Source organism: Parasteatoda tepidariorum, chromosome 9, assembly GCF_043381705.1.
Source record: "Parasteatoda tepidariorum isolate YZ-2023 chromosome 9, CAS_Ptep_4.0, whole genome shotgun sequence".
Taxonomy (NCBI): domain Eukaryota; kingdom Metazoa; phylum Arthropoda; class Arachnida; order Araneae; family Theridiidae; genus Parasteatoda; species Parasteatoda tepidariorum.
Genome location: NC_092212.1, coordinates 30,566,228 through 30,584,823, shown reverse-complemented (window position 1 = coordinate 30,584,823; position 18,596 = coordinate 30,566,228). Strand labels below are relative to the sequence as shown.

General features: G+C 30.8%; 1 protein-coding gene across 1 annotated transcript in view; it reads left to right on the top strand.

The window, feature by feature from the left end:
* The window catches only part of LOC107438316 (uncharacterized), a 100,571-nt gene extending 82,710 nt beyond the window's left edge, over positions 1 to 17,861 (top strand). The window contains exons 4-5 of the mRNA XM_071184922.1: positions 15,342 to 15,480; positions 17,601 to 17,861. Of these exons, the coding sequence (XP_071041023.1) occupies positions 15,342 to 15,480; positions 17,601 to 17,856 (395 nt within the window). The 3' untranslated portion in view covers positions 17,857 to 17,861. The remainder of the gene's footprint in view (positions 1 to 15,341; positions 15,481 to 17,600) is intronic.
* Positions 17,862 to 18,596: the final 735 nt, after the last annotated feature.

The following is an 18,596-nucleotide window of genomic DNA, read 5'->3' as shown; positions in this document are numbered from 1 at the left end:
TAAACTTGTGCATTTCAATATTAATTTGAAATTGCAAACAGTTCGCATATTTTTCTTAATCACACTATTCTAAATTTCAGTTGTTGAGAAAAGTAACTGCTGTAAGTTTTGTTTTAAAGTTTTTCCCACCAGAGGGCTAAAACCATGTGTTGTAAAACAATATAAAATAGTACTGAACGCCGGATGTAAATAGATGAAGATAATTTTGTGAGAATTGTTTAGATAATTCGGTGAGAATTCACCCGATTAGACATATGATGCTCACTCTGTGCTCTTGCGCGCCGAAGCCTACAAATTAAAACGTATTAGCGTTTTATATAATATAGATTAGCCATATGATGCTACGTGCTCTTGCGCACCGAATCCTATCAATTAAAAATGAAAACTGTTGCCTACGCGAGAAAAGAAATATCATCGGTTTTATTGATACATACGTACGTATTAGTGTTTTATATAATATAGATAGATGATGCACAACAAAACTAATTCAGAATGAGTTTCATTTGTAAAAACAAAAGCTTTTTTAAATTCTAATTAACTTACAATATAACTTTTTTTCAAATATTTTTTTTATTATTAACTTTTTAACTGTATATACTTTACAAATATAATACTATATCATTTTACTTTTTAATTGTATATACTTCTAAGAAATAAATGTTTTAGACGAGAAGTTTTGGGTTCTTAGGAAAGCGTGTAAATTTGAGTATTGGATTAAAAGTTCTCATGTCTATTTAAAACGTTGATTGGTTCTCAAATTAAAATTTTGCGATTTATTAAAATTTGATTTTTTTTTCTCTAAAATTATATTATAAAATAAAAAGGTTGGACAAAATATATGAAAACCAATTCTGTGTAAATAATCTTTTAGCAGCAAATGTTTGGGAAAGTTTTACTGAACACAATATGAAAAATCATTCTGGAAGCTTTTATAAATTGTTTCCTTTTTTTCAAATGCAAAATTTGGCTTCGACGAAATTGAGAACCAGAATTGAAAAGGTTTTTTTTACTTCCTATGATTGATTTCAAATTGATTGAGTCGAAATCATTGGTTTTAAAATTGCTGATAGTGATGCTTAAAGGAAATTATTAACTACTTCTCTTCATTTCGGTCGAACTAAATTTTGCATAAGCAAAAATGACACCATTTCCAAGTAGGCTCAAGTTTTATCTTTCAAATAGCGTCAACTGTTTTGTCATGTAAAATTTCCTACTAAAATAAACATTGTTTACTTAGAGTTAGTACAGAAGTGTTTCCATATTTTTTTTCTTTAGCCCTTGTAAGAGTTATTAACTGCATGTAAGAGATTTGAAAACATTTCATGACACATATAGAGATTCCAACTGCTCCGGATTCAACGAAATATTTAAAGAAACGATAGAGAATTATAAACTAAAATACCTAGATTTAAGGTTAATTTCTCTAATTTTTTAAAAGGCTCAGCAAGACATTTAGGTCTGGTCTATTTGGTCTAGCTGGGCTCCTGAGGCCACTAATGGTCCTTTTCCCATTCATTCTGTAATTAGAACATAAGCAAAACAATAGACAGGTTACATAAAATGCAACAAATAGTAGCACATGTTAAAGTAGAGAAAAAAGAATGGCACTTTGCCATGGTAATAAGTAACAAATAATTTTATGTATAGAAAAGTTCAAGACTAACATACAAGTAGGGAAACGAAAATTACTCGAAGGAAAAATATTTACAAAAAATGGGAAGCATTCATAATCAATAAGGTTAAGATCGTAAAAAACTTTATTAACAAAAAAGTGTACCTTTCGCGCCGACTGTCCCAAATACGTGCCAGCATAAAACCGTATCAATCAGGGTAAAAAGATAAAACTGGTAATCAAAGTATTTCTTTAGAAAGTTAATTTGTGGGTGGAGTTATAATTGTTTGATTTATTTAATTCACCATTACTTTGTTCGAAATAAAACTATCTAGTTATACTTTGAATTAACATTGATTATATATATGATTAAACTAATAATAATTAAGGTGAAAGCAAAGTAAGTCTGTCAAATTAGCAACGACTACATTTAAGTTACCGTTTTTTATTTAATTACAACTTGATTCTGATTTTGTACGAATACTTTTCTGAATGACCCGTCCCCAAGGAGTTAAGTAAGTTCTTGATTTATTTAAAGGTAGTGGTGACTAAAAACCCTGTTAATCGAGTTTACTGTACCAAGAATAATACATTAGAACACTACCACTGGAAAATAGTTATCCGTAGTTCGCAGGTAGTTGGCATCTCTGCATCTGATTATAGTTAATATATATGACTTTTACAATGTTATAAAATAAATAAATAAATTACATAGCATGAATCTCGGTTTTTTGAACTCTTGTAAAAAATACTTAACATATTTGAGTCTCAGTTATAACACATTTGTAATGATTATAAATGTATTTCATTACATACGCGATGCAAGTTTTACAAGTTAAAGCATTCATAAATCACGGGTTTATAACATTTGTAGAAAAATAATAACTATATTGAAGTGCCCTTTAACTAAGTTCAAACTGTGCTATAAGTTTAAAAAAAATTATAAATACACAAAGCTTCAATTAAAAAGTCTTTTCTAGATAACAAATATCTTTATAACCGTAACATAAAAACTAGAATGATAAAACAGTCGTAAAATTTAACACAACTGACAGTTAGTATTTGAAACATCNTTATTTGTGGGCGGAGTTATAATTGTTTGATTTATTTAATTCACCATTACTTTGTTCGAAATAAAACTATCTAGTTATACTTTGAATTAACATTGATTATATATATGATTAAACTAATAATAATTAAGGTGAAAGCAAAGTAAGTCTGTCAAATTAGCAACGACTACATTTAAGTTACCGTTTTTTATTTAATTACAACTTGATTCTGATTTTGTACGAATACTTTTCTGAATGACCCGTCCCCAAGGAGTTAAGTAAGTTCTTGATTTATTTAAAGGTAGTGGTGACTAAAAACCCTGTTAATCGAGTTTACTGTACCAAGAATAATACATTAGTACACTACCACTGGAAAATAGTTATCCGTAATTGGCATCTCTACATCTGATTATAGTTAACATATATGACTCTCACAATATTATAAAATAAATAAATAAATTGCATAGCATGAATCTCAGTTTTTTTAACTCTTGTAAAAAATACGAATACATTACTTAACATATTTAAGTCTCAGTTATAACAAATTGATATAATGATTATAAATGTATTTCACATACCTGCCAACTCTCCCGGATTTTGCAGCAGATTTTATTTTCATATTTAAAGTGGTAGTAAATATATACTATTTTTTCTTTCATAAATTTAATTTTTAAATGATTTTGATCACCACTATTCTTACAAAAATTAAGCTTAGATATTAATATGCGTTACTATCATGGTTGTCAACTTAATTTTTTTCAAATACAACGTATTTGTTTGCTTAAAATTGAAGTTTTAATTCCATTTTAATACCACTGGGAAAAGTAATAATGGAAGGGATTAAAAGTTGGCAGGTATGNATTACATACGCGATGCAAGTTTTACAAGTTAAAGCATTCATAAATCACGGGTTTATAACATTTGTAGAAAAATAATAACTATATTGAAGTGCCCTTTAACTAAGTTCAAACTGTGCTACAAGTTTAAAAAAAATTATAAATACACAAAGCTTCAATTAAAGCATAAACACAAAGCTTCAATTAAAAAGTCTTTTCTAGATAACAAATATCTTTATAACCGTAACATAAAAACTAGAATGATAAAACAGTCGTAAAATTTAACACAACTGACAGTTAGTATTTGAAACATCCGTTCCTTCAGATAGTTTAGTTTATCCGTTATTCTTTTACTTCATAACAAAAGATAACTGTGCATCGTTTTCGTATGTACAACAACAAGATTTAAGTAGTTAATCTAAACGTTTAGAAAATGTAAGTTAAGCTAAAAAAATTTTGAAGCAAACACGATAAAAGGAAAATTTTCCGCATTAAAACTCTTCTCCGGAAAAAAAAAAGAATATACAAAAGGATAAACACTACAAAATTATCTTTTCACATAAAAGTGTCTTATTCAGTTACTTCGATAGAGCAAAAATATATCAGAACTATAAAATCAGTACTACCTTGTAATTTGTTATAAAGTTTGAGTAGAATAAGTGCAAATTTAAAGTTGAAACGGTAATAAAACAACCGATAAATAGGCTGAAATTATAAAACTCTATTTTAATTCTTATAAAAAATTAGTATTAGATTGCGTTGGAAATAGAAGAATTTCTAATTTTTAAGAGTTAAAGTATTCAGAAGTAACCCAATAACCTGTTTTTATCTTGAAAATACGATATTTTTTATTATTTGTGAGTTTGTAATTCGAGAGAAATTCTCGGATTAAAAGAGAAATATTTAGGCGATAAAAATTTTTTTCATTTTATTCATCTCTATATACTTAATTTACTCTCTTTTTCGCATTATTAGCTGAGAATAAAATGACTAGAAAATAACCTTTTTTCGAGGATTATCTGTATTTTTAAGTAACGCAAAATTCGTATAATTTAAAATATTTCTTTTAAAAAAGACTCGCTTTTTTAATTTCGTAAATGAAATATTGTATACTTTAAAGAAAACTACGTGCCTGATCCGCACTTGCAAATCTTTGACTGCAATTTTATTTTGTATGAGGATAACTTTAAAGATATTCACTGACATTTTTGCTAATATACGTACAGAGTATAAATGTTATACAAAGAAATAAATTTTGGTCTAACTGCATATTTTTTAAAACTCCGAACAGTTTTTGAATTTGTAAGATATCTTTTCCTGTAAAATTTACACTGAATAAAATAGTTTTAATCAATGTGAGGATATTTTAACTATTAGTATTAACATTTTAACTAGGAAGTTGTTTTGCAAATATATTTTATCATCAGGCCTGAAAGCGATACGGAAAAGAGAAAAAACTGGTAGTAGAATTATTTCCATAATATATAATTTTCAGGGGGAGTAAATCCATTCTTTACAATAAACAATTCATTGCTATTAATTTTTTCTCGTTCGTTTCATAAGAGCTGGCCCTTTTCCCATCTATCTTGTATTAACCCTAGAGGGGTACATGCGTAGAAATGTTGTAGTGATGGTTCAATAGAACCTGAAAAGAGAGTGAATTTTTTCTAGTCCTAAGTCCCAGTGTTTTGATTTCATGCGGCCCCTATCCCATTCATCTGAAATTTTAGCACTGTTTTGGTTGAGCATTGAGGTAAGCAGGCAGTGGAGTTGCTTGAATTTTTTCTCGATCGTTCGTGCGTTGTAGTGGAACTGGGCGTCTGAGGCCTTACGGCCCTTTTCCCATTCATCCTGAAATTAGACTAAGAAACATACATGTCAAAAATGAAGTTTGGGGCGCAAAATGGAGTTCGTGAGAGAGAAAAAAATGTCACTTTGCCATTATTAGGTAATAACAAAACTACAAGTTATAAAAAAGTACATGAAAAAATGTAAAATTAAAGTACAATGAGAAAATAAACACTAATGAATATTTACAGTATTTAACGTTTGGGACATACAATTACAAAGGGGGGACGAGTTAAAGGAATGTGAGGATGTGTGTATATGTGTAAGTAAGTGTGGCTCTGTTAAAGTAGAGACCCGGCCGTCCTGGTAATTACCACTCTTGCCGGGTTTCTCTCTACACTTAAGTTACAGGGATCAGATCCCGAAGGGTGAATTTTTTCTCGGGGAAGAAGCAATTCAATATAGTATTGTATCCGTTAAAATTTTTTTTTTGGCAGTAATGGATCTTTTATTATTCCCGAAAAAAAGCTATAAATTTAATTTATTTGTTACCAGTTTTCACTCTTTTCCGCCCCAATATATATAGACTTTAAGCCCTGATTATCATTTCTATGCATTGCAGTGGATCATTTCAAATTCGATGAATGAGTAGATAGCCCTTCGGGCTAGGAACTCAGATAAACAAAGCTTAAATAAAAAAGATAATAAGACGTCATTGTCAGGCCATTATAGGCATTGCGTATTTCCTCTTTTAATCCTTTCCTGACGAAGCCGGTAACTTCTTTTTTATATAGATAAAAATGGTCAGAAATTAAGTTATGAACATAGCTTTTCTCTGCGTAAAAAAGCCAGCACATAGGCATAAAAACTACAATATATTAAAAGGTTTTATATAAATTAATTTTTATTTTACATCATTACCGACGTTGAACAGCCCATCCAATTTAAAGTTTACGACTATCAATGTTCAATTCCGCAGACTTGTAATTGTGACCCAACCCAAGAGACAAGGGAATTCCTGGAACAAGCATTGGGACAAACTAGTCTTCGTGGTGGACTTTTGATTGAACTAACTCGTATTTGCGTTATATGGAGAGGAAGAACGCAAAATCTTTCCATGGTTAAGGGGATTCTGATCCATGATCCATTTACCACTGAGGACATTTACGGTGAAGCCGGGAGCAGAATTCGTATCTACCTGGGATTTGAATCGGGGTCACCTCATTGAGAGGCGAGCCCTCTATACCCTGAGCCACCGCGGCTCCAACCTTTAAGTTTAATTTTTCTCAGAATTATTTCATACTTAATCATTCTCTTTCACTAGATAAATTTGATTTACGATGAAACACATTTCCTATAATTGATAGCCAATAACAGATATTTCTTTACCAAGTAGCGACTCTCTTTATAATTACTTTTTGACGTTCATTGTTTTACAGACTGCAAAGGAATACTCGCTACCTTTACCTGTTCTTATATTTCAAAGAATATGTAAAACTAGCCAATCATTTGTGTTAATAATGAAACAAATGGATCTATAATAATCTTTAGGTTGTTCCCGATGGAAATAACAATGGCCCAAAACTGAAAAATCCTCAAAGACGAAACTGCGATAAAAATTCCTTAATGTGCCATTGAGTTAGAGATAGACAATGCTATACGGGGCCGGGATAGCCTAGTTCAGTGTTTCTCAAATTGTGGTGCGCGTACCCCCAGGGGTACGGGAACAATTTAGCGGGGATACGCGTTCTTATGCGAAATATCTTGCAACAAACGAAAATTTCAAAATGTTTTTTTTAAAAAACAAGGCTAGCCATGAAAATTTACCATTACGTATTTTTCTATTGGCTATTTTTTGCTGAGTTAACAGTTAATAATTAGTGGTGCCAACAGCCAGTTGTGATTTTTAACTTTTGTGCAATTTTCTTATTCTAAAAAATACATTCATTCTTTATTAGTGGTACACAGCGTGACGAAAAAGTTAGAAAGGGTACACAAAAGTCATAAGTTTAGGAAACACTGGCCTAGTTGATAGGACGTTGGACTTTTATTCGTATGATCATTGGTTCGTATCCCGCCGGCTGAAGAATACCGTTTATAAATGGTGGCTGATGCATGGTAAATCAGTCGAGGTCACAAAGTCCATCAAGTTCTCATAACAAATGAGGCTTCTACTTGGACTTACTGAATTGGAAATTGACCGTTCTCTGGTTCAGATCAAAATTATGAGCTGTGGATGAATATATGGAATATAAATGGGTCCTCCCTGTAAAACTACTATGATGCGTGCGTGCTTAAAGTTGTATTCTTGACCATAGATGACGCCACTGAAAAACAAGAAACGCACTATCAACCTTAAAAATTATCTTTGGTTTCCCATAGCAGACTTGCTAGTATTGGAAAGGAGTGTAAGAACAACAACAATTCTATGCAAAATGAGATTAGGGCTGAGTCTCATCTACTCAGACGTGAGCTCGCTTCAGTAGCTGAATATTGTAATCTTGTTGTTAACCCTTTGCGGATCAATGAGACCAATCTTCTAACTCATAATCCAATATTCTTGAAAACCGTTGGGCCAGGATAGCCTGGTTGTTGCGATGCACTCAAGTTCGTGAGAACCGGAGTTCGAATCCAGCCGGCCAAAAACTCCCTGTGTAGTAAAAGGAGATACTGTTGCACGCTAAATCTGTTGAGTCTTAAAGTCCTCCATGTTCCCATAAAAAATCTGGGGGTACTCTAATGGATATAGATCGTTCTCTGGTTCAGGTCATAGTTACGGTTCGTGGTCGAATGAATGGATGTATGAATGGGTTCACCTTAAAAAATGGATGTGACGTATGGGTGTTTCAAAAGTCGAATTCTTGGCCATAGATGACGCCACTGGAAAAGAAGAACAGTCGCAACCCTAATGCCTTAACGAGAAGGAGCAACCCTTTAGCAGGGTTCGATTCAGGCGAGCCACAGATCTGCTTAAAATTTGGAATAGTGAGCAATCCGGCACGAGCGGTAATACCGGGACAGCCGGGTAACTATGTTAACAGAGAAAAACCTAACTTGTACATACCCTTGTAAATAATTGAACATTCCTTTTAGTATTAATAATTTCATTTCTAGTATATATTTCACTAATTATTTTATGATTACTTTTATTTGCAATGTTATTTTATTTTACAAAATAACTATTGTGCTTGTCATTATTTACTATATTTTATGTGATTTCTTTCTTGCCCAAGGAGATTTTCTCCTATTTCTCTACTCAATTTATTACCAGTTCTTATTTTATGACTGCCTATATCATGATCATTAAGTTTAGATGAATCGGTTAGTGGCGCTTCTCGCCAAATGCCGAGATTCAACTCATTTCCAGCATCCCAGGAACACTTCTGAGTCCTAAGCAGTTAAAAAAAAACTCAAAAAATCCATTCTGCTAAAAGAATTTGTTGCTACCAATGAGTTTTTTTTATAATTGTGATAATTAAGTATAATCTTCGATGAATTCAAGTTCTGAAGTAAATATTTCATTTTATTTTGAGCATAATATGTAATATAAGAACTAACAAATTAAAAAAAGTAATAAATAGTTCTAATTTATCTGTTTTAATATTAAAAGGTTAAAAAGTGAAAATAAACACCAAAGAAAACTGTTTCAGAACTTAAAAAAGGATATTTTATAAGCTGTAATTACTTATAATGTATTTCTTTCAAAAATTCTTATATTTTGTAAGCGTAAACAAAATCTTTAGTCTTATGAATTTTTAAAACATAATATAGCTCATTAGAGTTTTAAAATAATTTCTTTGACGCAAAATCTGAGAAATTGGAGAGTTTTTACGAAGCATTTTTTTATTTTGTTCTCGAATATCTTTTTTCTTCAAACTTCTAGTGTTTAATATAATTAAGCACTGCTGCATATTTTTTTAAAAATTTATTACTTATTTGATATATGATAATAAACAAAAACACACGTTGTAGAACAAGTTAGTTTTTGGATTATGTTTAAAATAAAAGTATGCTTTGCTCTTTAAAAAGCTATGGAGCATTTTTATTTTGAGAATCTTTTAAGATTTAAAATAAACTTGCTTTATATTTCCTTCTGCATAAAAAAACTATAATTTTATTAGCACACTTGTGCATATATCTCCTTTAAAAACGACTGTTTCTTCCTAAAAAAAAGAAAAAGTGGTAGCTCAAGTGCTTTACATTAGAATCTATTTTGCAAATAACATGATAGTTCTGCTTATAATATATTAATATTATAAAAATTTATGATGGGATATGAAGTAGACACACAGTGCATGCTTAACACTAAGTTTGCGGACGTTACTTATATACCTATCTTAACGAACACGCGTCAATTTGACGCATGAACAAATACATATAACAGCACTTTAACTCATTCACGCCGGGAAAAGGGAAAATACTGGTACGGAAAAATAGAAAATACTGGTATAAGAACTATTTCAATATTAGATAATATTCGGGAGGAGTTAATCTATTCTCAATAATATAATTGTAATTTGTTTTATATCTCTCATTTGGTTATTTGAACTAGTATTTTTCTAATTTATTATAATTTGTTTCATACCTCGCATTCGGTTGCTTGAATTAGTACTTTTCTAATAATTTATTATATTTTGTTTCATATCTCGAATTCGGTTGTTTAAATTAGTACTTTTCTAATAGTTTACTATAATTTTTTCTATATCTCTTATTGGGTAATTTAAACTAGTACTTTTTCAATAATTTACTATAAATTGTTTTATATCCCTCATTCGGTTACTTAAACTAGTACTTTTCTAATAATTTACTATNCATTCCAGCATTTTTTTCGAAAAAAATGAAATATCTGTAACTATCAAGATTTCTTTTATAATTCTGGCATATATATAAAACTGCTTCTTTTCCAAGATAAAGTAGATATTGTTGAAAAATTTAAAAAAAAGAGTAAGTAAACTCCTCACCAAAACTAGCTATAACTGAAATGGTTTTACTTTCACCCCTGCCGGTGGGTCACCCCGGCGTGTAGTCCGATCTGGATCTGACCACTGTGAAGGATATCCACTAACCGAACGAGTCATTTAATACGGAATATAGTTAAAATAAGAAAGTGATAGCAAATATATGACTAAAAATTTATTTTATTTATGAATATTATTGGTTTGTCTTATTCATTTGTCAGCTACTACAAATTCAATTCTCAAATATATAAGATAAATTTCTCTCAATTACTTTTATAAAAGGTTTTGGGTTCATGCGCACAACTGCTTCACTTTTTAAACAATCTGCGCGGAGTACTTATAAAAGACCGTGTGGAGGCTTTTTGATGTAGGAAGTGATGGTTAAGACCACATATTTTAATCATATACAGACAACTTTTTTAGTTTCTAAGAAATAAAGAGATAAGACAACATTATTTACATGATTTCTTTGCTACGTTATGCCCAATGCATTTTTTATCAGTATAATTTCAATTTTGTTAACTATGATTTAATGTTTATTTTCTATTTCTAAGTATTTCATTATAATGTTTTTTTAAAAATATTTTTGATTTTTAATTATACTTACATCAGAAGAATTTTTAAGTGTGTAAGTGTGAGATGTCATTTTTAAAATAAAAATAGCCATCAAAAAATTCTTTCACAGACATAATATTTATTTTACCGTCCATTTTTATTTAACAAGAAAAAAATATCACATATTAAAAAAATTAAAGAACATATTAGTTTCAGTTTTTCTAATGTATGAATTTGTAATAGTTCAAACTCACCGATGGGTCATAAATACATAATTTTCTGATGAAAAGTTCCTTCAAGAAGAAAAAGGGGGTACAGCATCTGCACTGCTCAGGATTCGACAAAATATTTTATAAAACGGTAGAGAACCACATACGAGAACTTGCAGATTTCGTTTAATTTTGCCAACTTTTAAAAAGGCTTAACTGTAACAAATTGGAGTATCGCATGATTCTAGACTAGTTAGACAAACCGATCAAGTATCAATTTTCTTAATTGACGCAGTCTATATTTTTTCACAAAGATTTCCATTCTTTTACTATATATTTCTTACGAAACACAAAAACAGTCACAAAGAACTGTAGAACATAAACAAATCAATTCTGCGTTGGAGTTGCCAGGCACACAAAAACAAAATAAATCACGGTTACAATAAAATACACAAGTACATAAATCTAAGTTTAGTAAAAGACTTAGAACTATATTTCCACAAATTCGAGCGCAATACGGCGCTGTATGGAATTAACTTCACGCTAATTAACATTCTAACTTTTACGGAGAAACTTAGCTCAACTTTAACACGCCATTTTGCTTATAAGCTATCAGCTAGCGCATGGATCACATGTGCGGGTATTCCTGTTCTTCTTCTTGAAGTACAAGTACCCAATTGCTATTTCACCACCACGTGGGAAAACCCTACTCGGAAAAAATTGATACTGCCATACTTCTCCCATATTCTGTAAAACAAATATAATTCTTACAAAGCATTTATCATGACTTTATAGCTGACCTTTTTTTCTATCAGACATCTAATATATCTGTTTATAATACTTATATGTAGCGATGAAATTTATTTTCATTTTGTTCTATAGAATTATAGCAAGCCAGATCTTTTTTTTTTCCTTCTGAAATTATAAAAATTCCGTAGCAGATTGTGGGAATTGCTGTGGCGTATCCCAAATTCCTTTTTNAAAAAAAAAAAAAAAAAAAAAAAAAAAAAAAAAAAAAAAAAAAAAAAAACTAATAATAATGATAATAATAATACTTTAGCATCACCACAAATGTTGCGCTAACGCATCGGCGTTAGTAGTGGGTTAATAAGTTTCGTTATAATAGTTAATAATAACATTAGTTAATAATAATATAAGTAAATATAAAACTATTTTTGAAATCATTCTATTGAGCTATTAAAGCTATATTTTTTTTAAAAATAACAAAGGTATTATATAACAAGTGTTTTGATGTGATATATCGGGAACTGTATATTTAACTCAGTTCGCAAAGTAGCAAGGAATTACAGTTTAATATTAGCTACTGCTTTTTTCCTAAGATGTAAGAGATCTTTTGCTGCATTTACCATTATATTAGTTGCGGTGGTTCTACAAAAGCATTTTTCTCAGCATTTTCTTTTATAAAAAAACTGTATTAATTACGAATTTTGCAATAAATTATTTGATAATCACTATTTTTTCAATTAAACTAAATTTATTTTTAATAAAAGGTGTAATGTGAGATTCAATAATCGCTGATTTTATGAAATATTGAGATTTTATTTGAAATTGTTACAGAAATGTTCAAAAACACATTTACCTAAACGAAATTGCTTTGTAAAATATAAGTTTTAAATTTATAACTATCAGTTACCCAAACTAGTTTTAGTACTTTGTTGAATATATCACCGTCACGTACTATACCCGCGTGATAATATATCCGATTTAGAATGCATTAAAGCCAAGAGGGGAGCCCACATTGTTTGGGGAAATAATCTCAATATATCCAAACTTGCCTTAGAAAGATTTATGATAAGTATCGTTAGTCATTTTGAAATGCGTGCCAGATTCTGTGCTGCATAATCGCCAATACGTATTCAATCGCCAAAATATGACAGATCATAAGTCACTTTGGAATAGTGAATTAGAAATTCTAGATTATATGAAGACTAACGACGGATACATGAAGATGTTTATTGGAATAAATGTTCAAACTACGCGTTATCTATCTGAGTATAAGGAAATAATCCAACGCCCTGAGAATTTATCAAATAATTGTTCATCAACTAAAGTGTGTTGCGTGCTTTGGAAATGTTGTTTCTTATCTAAGTTGTCATTTTGACCGACCTCAGTGGATTAAGATTGCTAGTTTTATTTAAAAAGTGTGAAATATGCATAATTCCAATGTAAAGTACAGATGTTCAACCTAGTCTTCAATTGTAACGAAATGCAAATAACAAAAATTCGTTAATCAACTTTACGGCGGATATTTGTATTCGATGTCCTTTGATTTTTGAAGAGAAAATCATTTTTAATTGTAATCGTGACATTCAAAAACTAACTCTTCGTACTCGAAAGGAGCATCTCAACCTCTCCAGGTTTAAACCACCTTAATGTTTAGTACTTGGTTTAGTAACAAGGTTTAGTAACCAAGGTTTAGTAACTACTTTATTTTACGCCCTCCAGGTACTATATAGTAAGTGTTTAACTACTTAGTTGTTTCTTGTAAACTTTGAAAATTTGATTTTGTTTTCGTTTTTTCTTTCTTATTTTTTAAGACATTTTTTTTAAAAAAATTCCTCGAGCACAAAGGTTTTGTGAGAAACGTTTCAAAAAAATTGGAAAAATTATATCTCCACATTGCAAGGTATAATTTTGCTTTACATTAAAGAAAAATATGTATGAAAATCGATTCACAATTTTTTTGGAAATTCGTATGTTTAAATTATCATCGGAGCAAAATTCATAAATTTTTACACATACTTCGTGTTCCATTATGGCTGCCAATAATATACTTTTATTTGAGATTCTTGTCAAAAATGCAGTAAAAGAAGCTTTAGTCATAGGAAACCATAAATAAATGTTTAAGCAAGGATTGAAAAAAGCAATTGAAATACGTTCAATTATTAGTATTAAATTTCGGTGCCAATTTCTTATAAGATAAGAAAAAGCTGAATTATCTTTATTCTTCTGGGTGTTCTCTCTATAAAAGAATGAAAAATTCATATTTATGTTCCGAAAGTGAAAAATCTAAACTAAATCTTCTACATAACGGGAAGCTCATAGATAAAGTATCATGGAAATGAGCATAGATGGCAAATACTATTTTATTAAAACATAAAAACAAAATCTGTACATCTATACCTGGCACAATTACAACTACCAATACAGCAGACTGTATCATTAACTGTAAAATCGGGAGCAACACGTTTCCTCTTCAAAAGGAAAAAAAAGCCTTGGAAGCAGTTTTTATTATGTTTGCTTCATTTTTGACAAAGAGGAAGAGCATCACCTCCTACATCAAAAAGCCTCCACACGGTCTTTTATAAGTAGTCCGCGCAGACTATTTAAAAAGTAAATCAGTTGTGCGTATGAACCCAAAACCTTCTATAAAAGTAATTCAGAGAAATTCATCATATATATTTGAGAATTGAATCTGTAGTGGTTGACAAGTGAATAAGGCAAACCAATAATATTCATAAATAAAACAAATTTTTAGTCATATATTTGCTACCACTTTCTAATTTTAACTAGATTTTGTATTAAGTAACTCGTTCGGAAAGTGGATATCCTTCACAGTGGTCTGATCGGACTACCTTAAATGAACCGTGTGGAGGCTTTCAGTTATAGGAGGCGTTGGGAAGAGCACTCGCCTTCCAATGAGATGACCCAGGTTCGACTCGCTGTGATATTTGGTCGATATGAATTCAGCTGACCACACCGATCACAGAACTGTCGTAAAATATCTTCAGTGTATCATGGGTTAGAATCTCTCTGCCGTTTGGTTAACCTGGAGAAGTTTTCGTGGATTTCCACTCCACGTAAAGCGAATGTTGGATAGTTCAATCAAAACTTCTTCTACGAAAACTAGATGGAACCATTGCTTGATCCAGAAGTTTCCTTGACGTCTGGTTTGGGTTGAAAACTAGAAAACTGAGTAGTTGAACAATGAAAACATCAAAATTTGCTTGATTGCTTGGTGAAACTTTGAGAACTCCTCTCAGTTTTTTTCCATCAACTAAATTGGTTTTGATGTTTTCAGACAGCTTGGCTCAATGATAATTTGTTAGATTTTGATAGAGTTACCTTCTCATGCTTAAATATCAATTTGTGACCTCTAGTATTGCATTGTTGAAAAGAACTATACTATGTTTTAAGAGTAGTAATTTCGAATAAAAAAATTCTGAAGAAAAAAATACAGACTGTAATGTATCTTGAAATTTCTAAGAACTTTAAACAAAATTTATAAAGTTTTTTTTTAAAATTAAATGCAAAATATGTGCCACAGTTGATAAAACTAAAGTGTATTGTTAAATATGAATTTCACTCCTTAGATTACTTAAGCCATGCTCCTTGCTTCAAGAACATCTCTACTGATCCAAAAAAATGCGGAGAGAAATATCGAACGATTGCTGTTTTGTCTCATGAACAAAAAGAAGAAGATAAGGATTCAGCTTTGAAATCGGTTTGCTGGTACGTAGTTCATAATAATTTTTTATGATAAAATTACAAAGAACCAATTGAAAACCTAGCAAAGACTTTTTTTAATTAAATTTTTATCTTATTCTCTTATTTCATCATTTTTTTTTCGATTTCTTCAAAATACTTTTACACGCTGTTAGAAACTTTTTCATCAAGTTAACAACAATAGAAAAAAAATTAAATCCATTTNGGGGGGTAAGGCTTAAAATTTTAAATATCTTGCTGCTTTCACGAGTTTTTTTTTAAAATTATTTACTAATTTAAATTTTACAGATTTTGAAAATCAGAAATATCTACCTTTAATCAAAAATCTACCTTGTGTTTCCAATCTTTTACTTTGCGGTGCCTAAGGACTTGGATTTTATTTTTCAAAGTAAAGGAAAACAAGTTGACACCTTCCTTTCCTTTATTTAGAAAAAACTGGGCACCTGGGCCGGGCAGCGTCCCCTATCCCATACATCATGAAATTAAATACACTGAGGTAAAAATATTTTGAATTTAGCAACATTGGGGTAGCTATAAAATAAAAAGTCAAGCACTTTGCTTAATGAATTAATATCTAGAAATTTACAATTTAAAAATTGATAACAATTTGAATTAGGCAGTCGTTGAGGTAGCCAATACAAAATTACAAGCACTTTGCTTGGGTAATAAAACATTTGAATATCGAAACTGAATTGACATATATTTGAGATATATACATAAGTTGACGAAGATAAAAATAGTAAATATAACATTTGAGTTTCGAATCAAATTAACCCATGTTGACGTACATATAAATGTAAACATAATTTGTAATGTATATATATACATGAATTGACATTAAATAGTATATTACAGAAATTGATACGTAATAAATTTCTACATTCAGCTGGCACATGTTTAATTATGCTACGTGTTTAATTATGCTACATGTTTAATTATGTATTGAAAGTTTAAGAATTAAAGAGTTTTTTTTAACTGGAACTGGTAGTAAAACAGTCATTGGGTTAAGGAGGAACTTCAGTTTTCAGGGGTCTTTTCCTGTAGGATGGATTGAAGAAGAGCAACAACTTCTTCGTTCTGCAAAAGTTCTTGAAGTTCTTTCACTATGGAAACAAGACGATGAGCTGAGGATTTCGTAGTAGGAGAGCGTGCAGTCTTTCTACTGGGGCAGGCTTCACACCCAGAGAAATGTGCAGTATGGTTTTTGCCGTAGTTGCAGCATTTTGGAGGTGTATCTCTGTTCTTCTGACACTCGAAGGAGTGGTGACTTTCCGCACACTTCAGGCATGTGGGAGGAGCAGTACAAGTCCGTAGTGCATGGCCGAAGCCCTGGCATGTGTAACAAGTTGACACATTTCAGCGGGATTCTTTATATTTTATTAATCGACAAAATCTGGTGACCAAAACATCACCGAACATATTTTCGTGGCTGAAATATATCGCCTAGACAAATTCTCACTAAGTCAAAACTCTCACGTGAACAAAATATCCAGGGCTACCTACTTTCAGCGTATTTAAGAAAAATTTGTTCTAAGAGGTCGCGAGTTTAAGATTGAATGCATGATTATTTGTTTTGTAAATTTGATTTGAATTTATTTTCCACGCCACTACATGTAAATGATGCTGAAGTTCAGATTAAATGTCACTTTCCACCAACTCTCTCCCAAGGGTGATTCTTATTTTGTATTCCACCCTTAGTTAGCTACTTAATTGTTGCCCTTAAGATAGACTACTATATTTAAGCAACAGATTTTTTTAAAATTTAGTTTGTAAGTTAGATTTTTTTAACAGTTTTTTTAATTCCTACTTATTTTTGATATTATTTTCACAACTTGATCAATCTCAACTGAATGCTATCTCCAGTCGCCAACAATCACCACTCTTCCACTGTATTTATGCCAAATAGTCTGTCTCTCAGCGCTCAACAAAGATGGAAAAGTGAGGCAGGAGGTGATGGTTAAATCCACTATGGGGGCCAACCCAAGCAGGTGGGAAAAGTAGTAATGATAGCAATGTTGGAGCTTGTGCCAATCCGGGGTAGAATATCTGTATGATTATTCTAAATTATTATTGTCTTATAAAAAGTGTTGAATTTTGGTGAAATTTTACAGAATTATTTTTTTCAGTGCATTAAAAGAATTCACCCTATGCCAGCATGAACATGCTCTTAGAGATTGTGGACTGAGAGCCAGTCAGTTTTTGCAAAGACACACAGAAAGGATGTCTGGCTCTCTAATCAACGAGCACTGCGTCCTCTACACTTATGATCCAGGTTCTTGCTCATCCATTGCTTCAATTTTAAGTTATGTCTCCATAAATAGAGCTTTCTGTTTAATTATCTCCTTCACTGTAATATTTTTCATCGTTAATATAGATTTTTGACTCAGTGTGTGGTATACATTATTTAAAAAAAATATATCAATTACTTTTTATATTGAAATTACTTGTCGAATTCTGCCAATTAAGACAGATTCAATTATAAAATGGGTTACTTGGATTATAACTCAGTTTAACCCTTTTGCAACGGGTGAGCTATTTCTCTCAAAGATATTTCTCTCAGTTCAATGAAATCAAGTTCCAAGACAACTGAATTAATATTTTAAAAATTATAATGATTTTATGTACAAAAAGTACAATGTTTGATTCGTACCTACACATCTGTCATTATTATCTAGAAAAAAGAATCATTTTATCCTACATAATTTTTTAGCTTTGAATTAAGTTATATAATGTTCAAGATAAAAGAACTATGCAAAAGTTATAATGATTTTATGTGCAAAAAGTACTATGTTTGGCTTGAAAAGCATGTTGTGTACCGTAGACTTAGAATATAGGTAGACTGCTCACGATGCATTACACTCAGAAACCAGCTACCCCATCACGTGATTCGTTGACAGGTTTACTTTTGAGGAACCACACATTTTTATTTCTAACAAGAAGCTTTTCATTTTTCACAATTTCCTTAATTCATAATTAGACAATGAAACAAAAAGCTTATTTTTTTTATCTCCAATTTCTAAAATTAGTGCAAATTATAAAATCCAAATAAAAAGATTTTATTTTATATTTTATATCCGTCGTTGAACACCTGACCCAATTTTGGGGTTTACGACTACTAATGT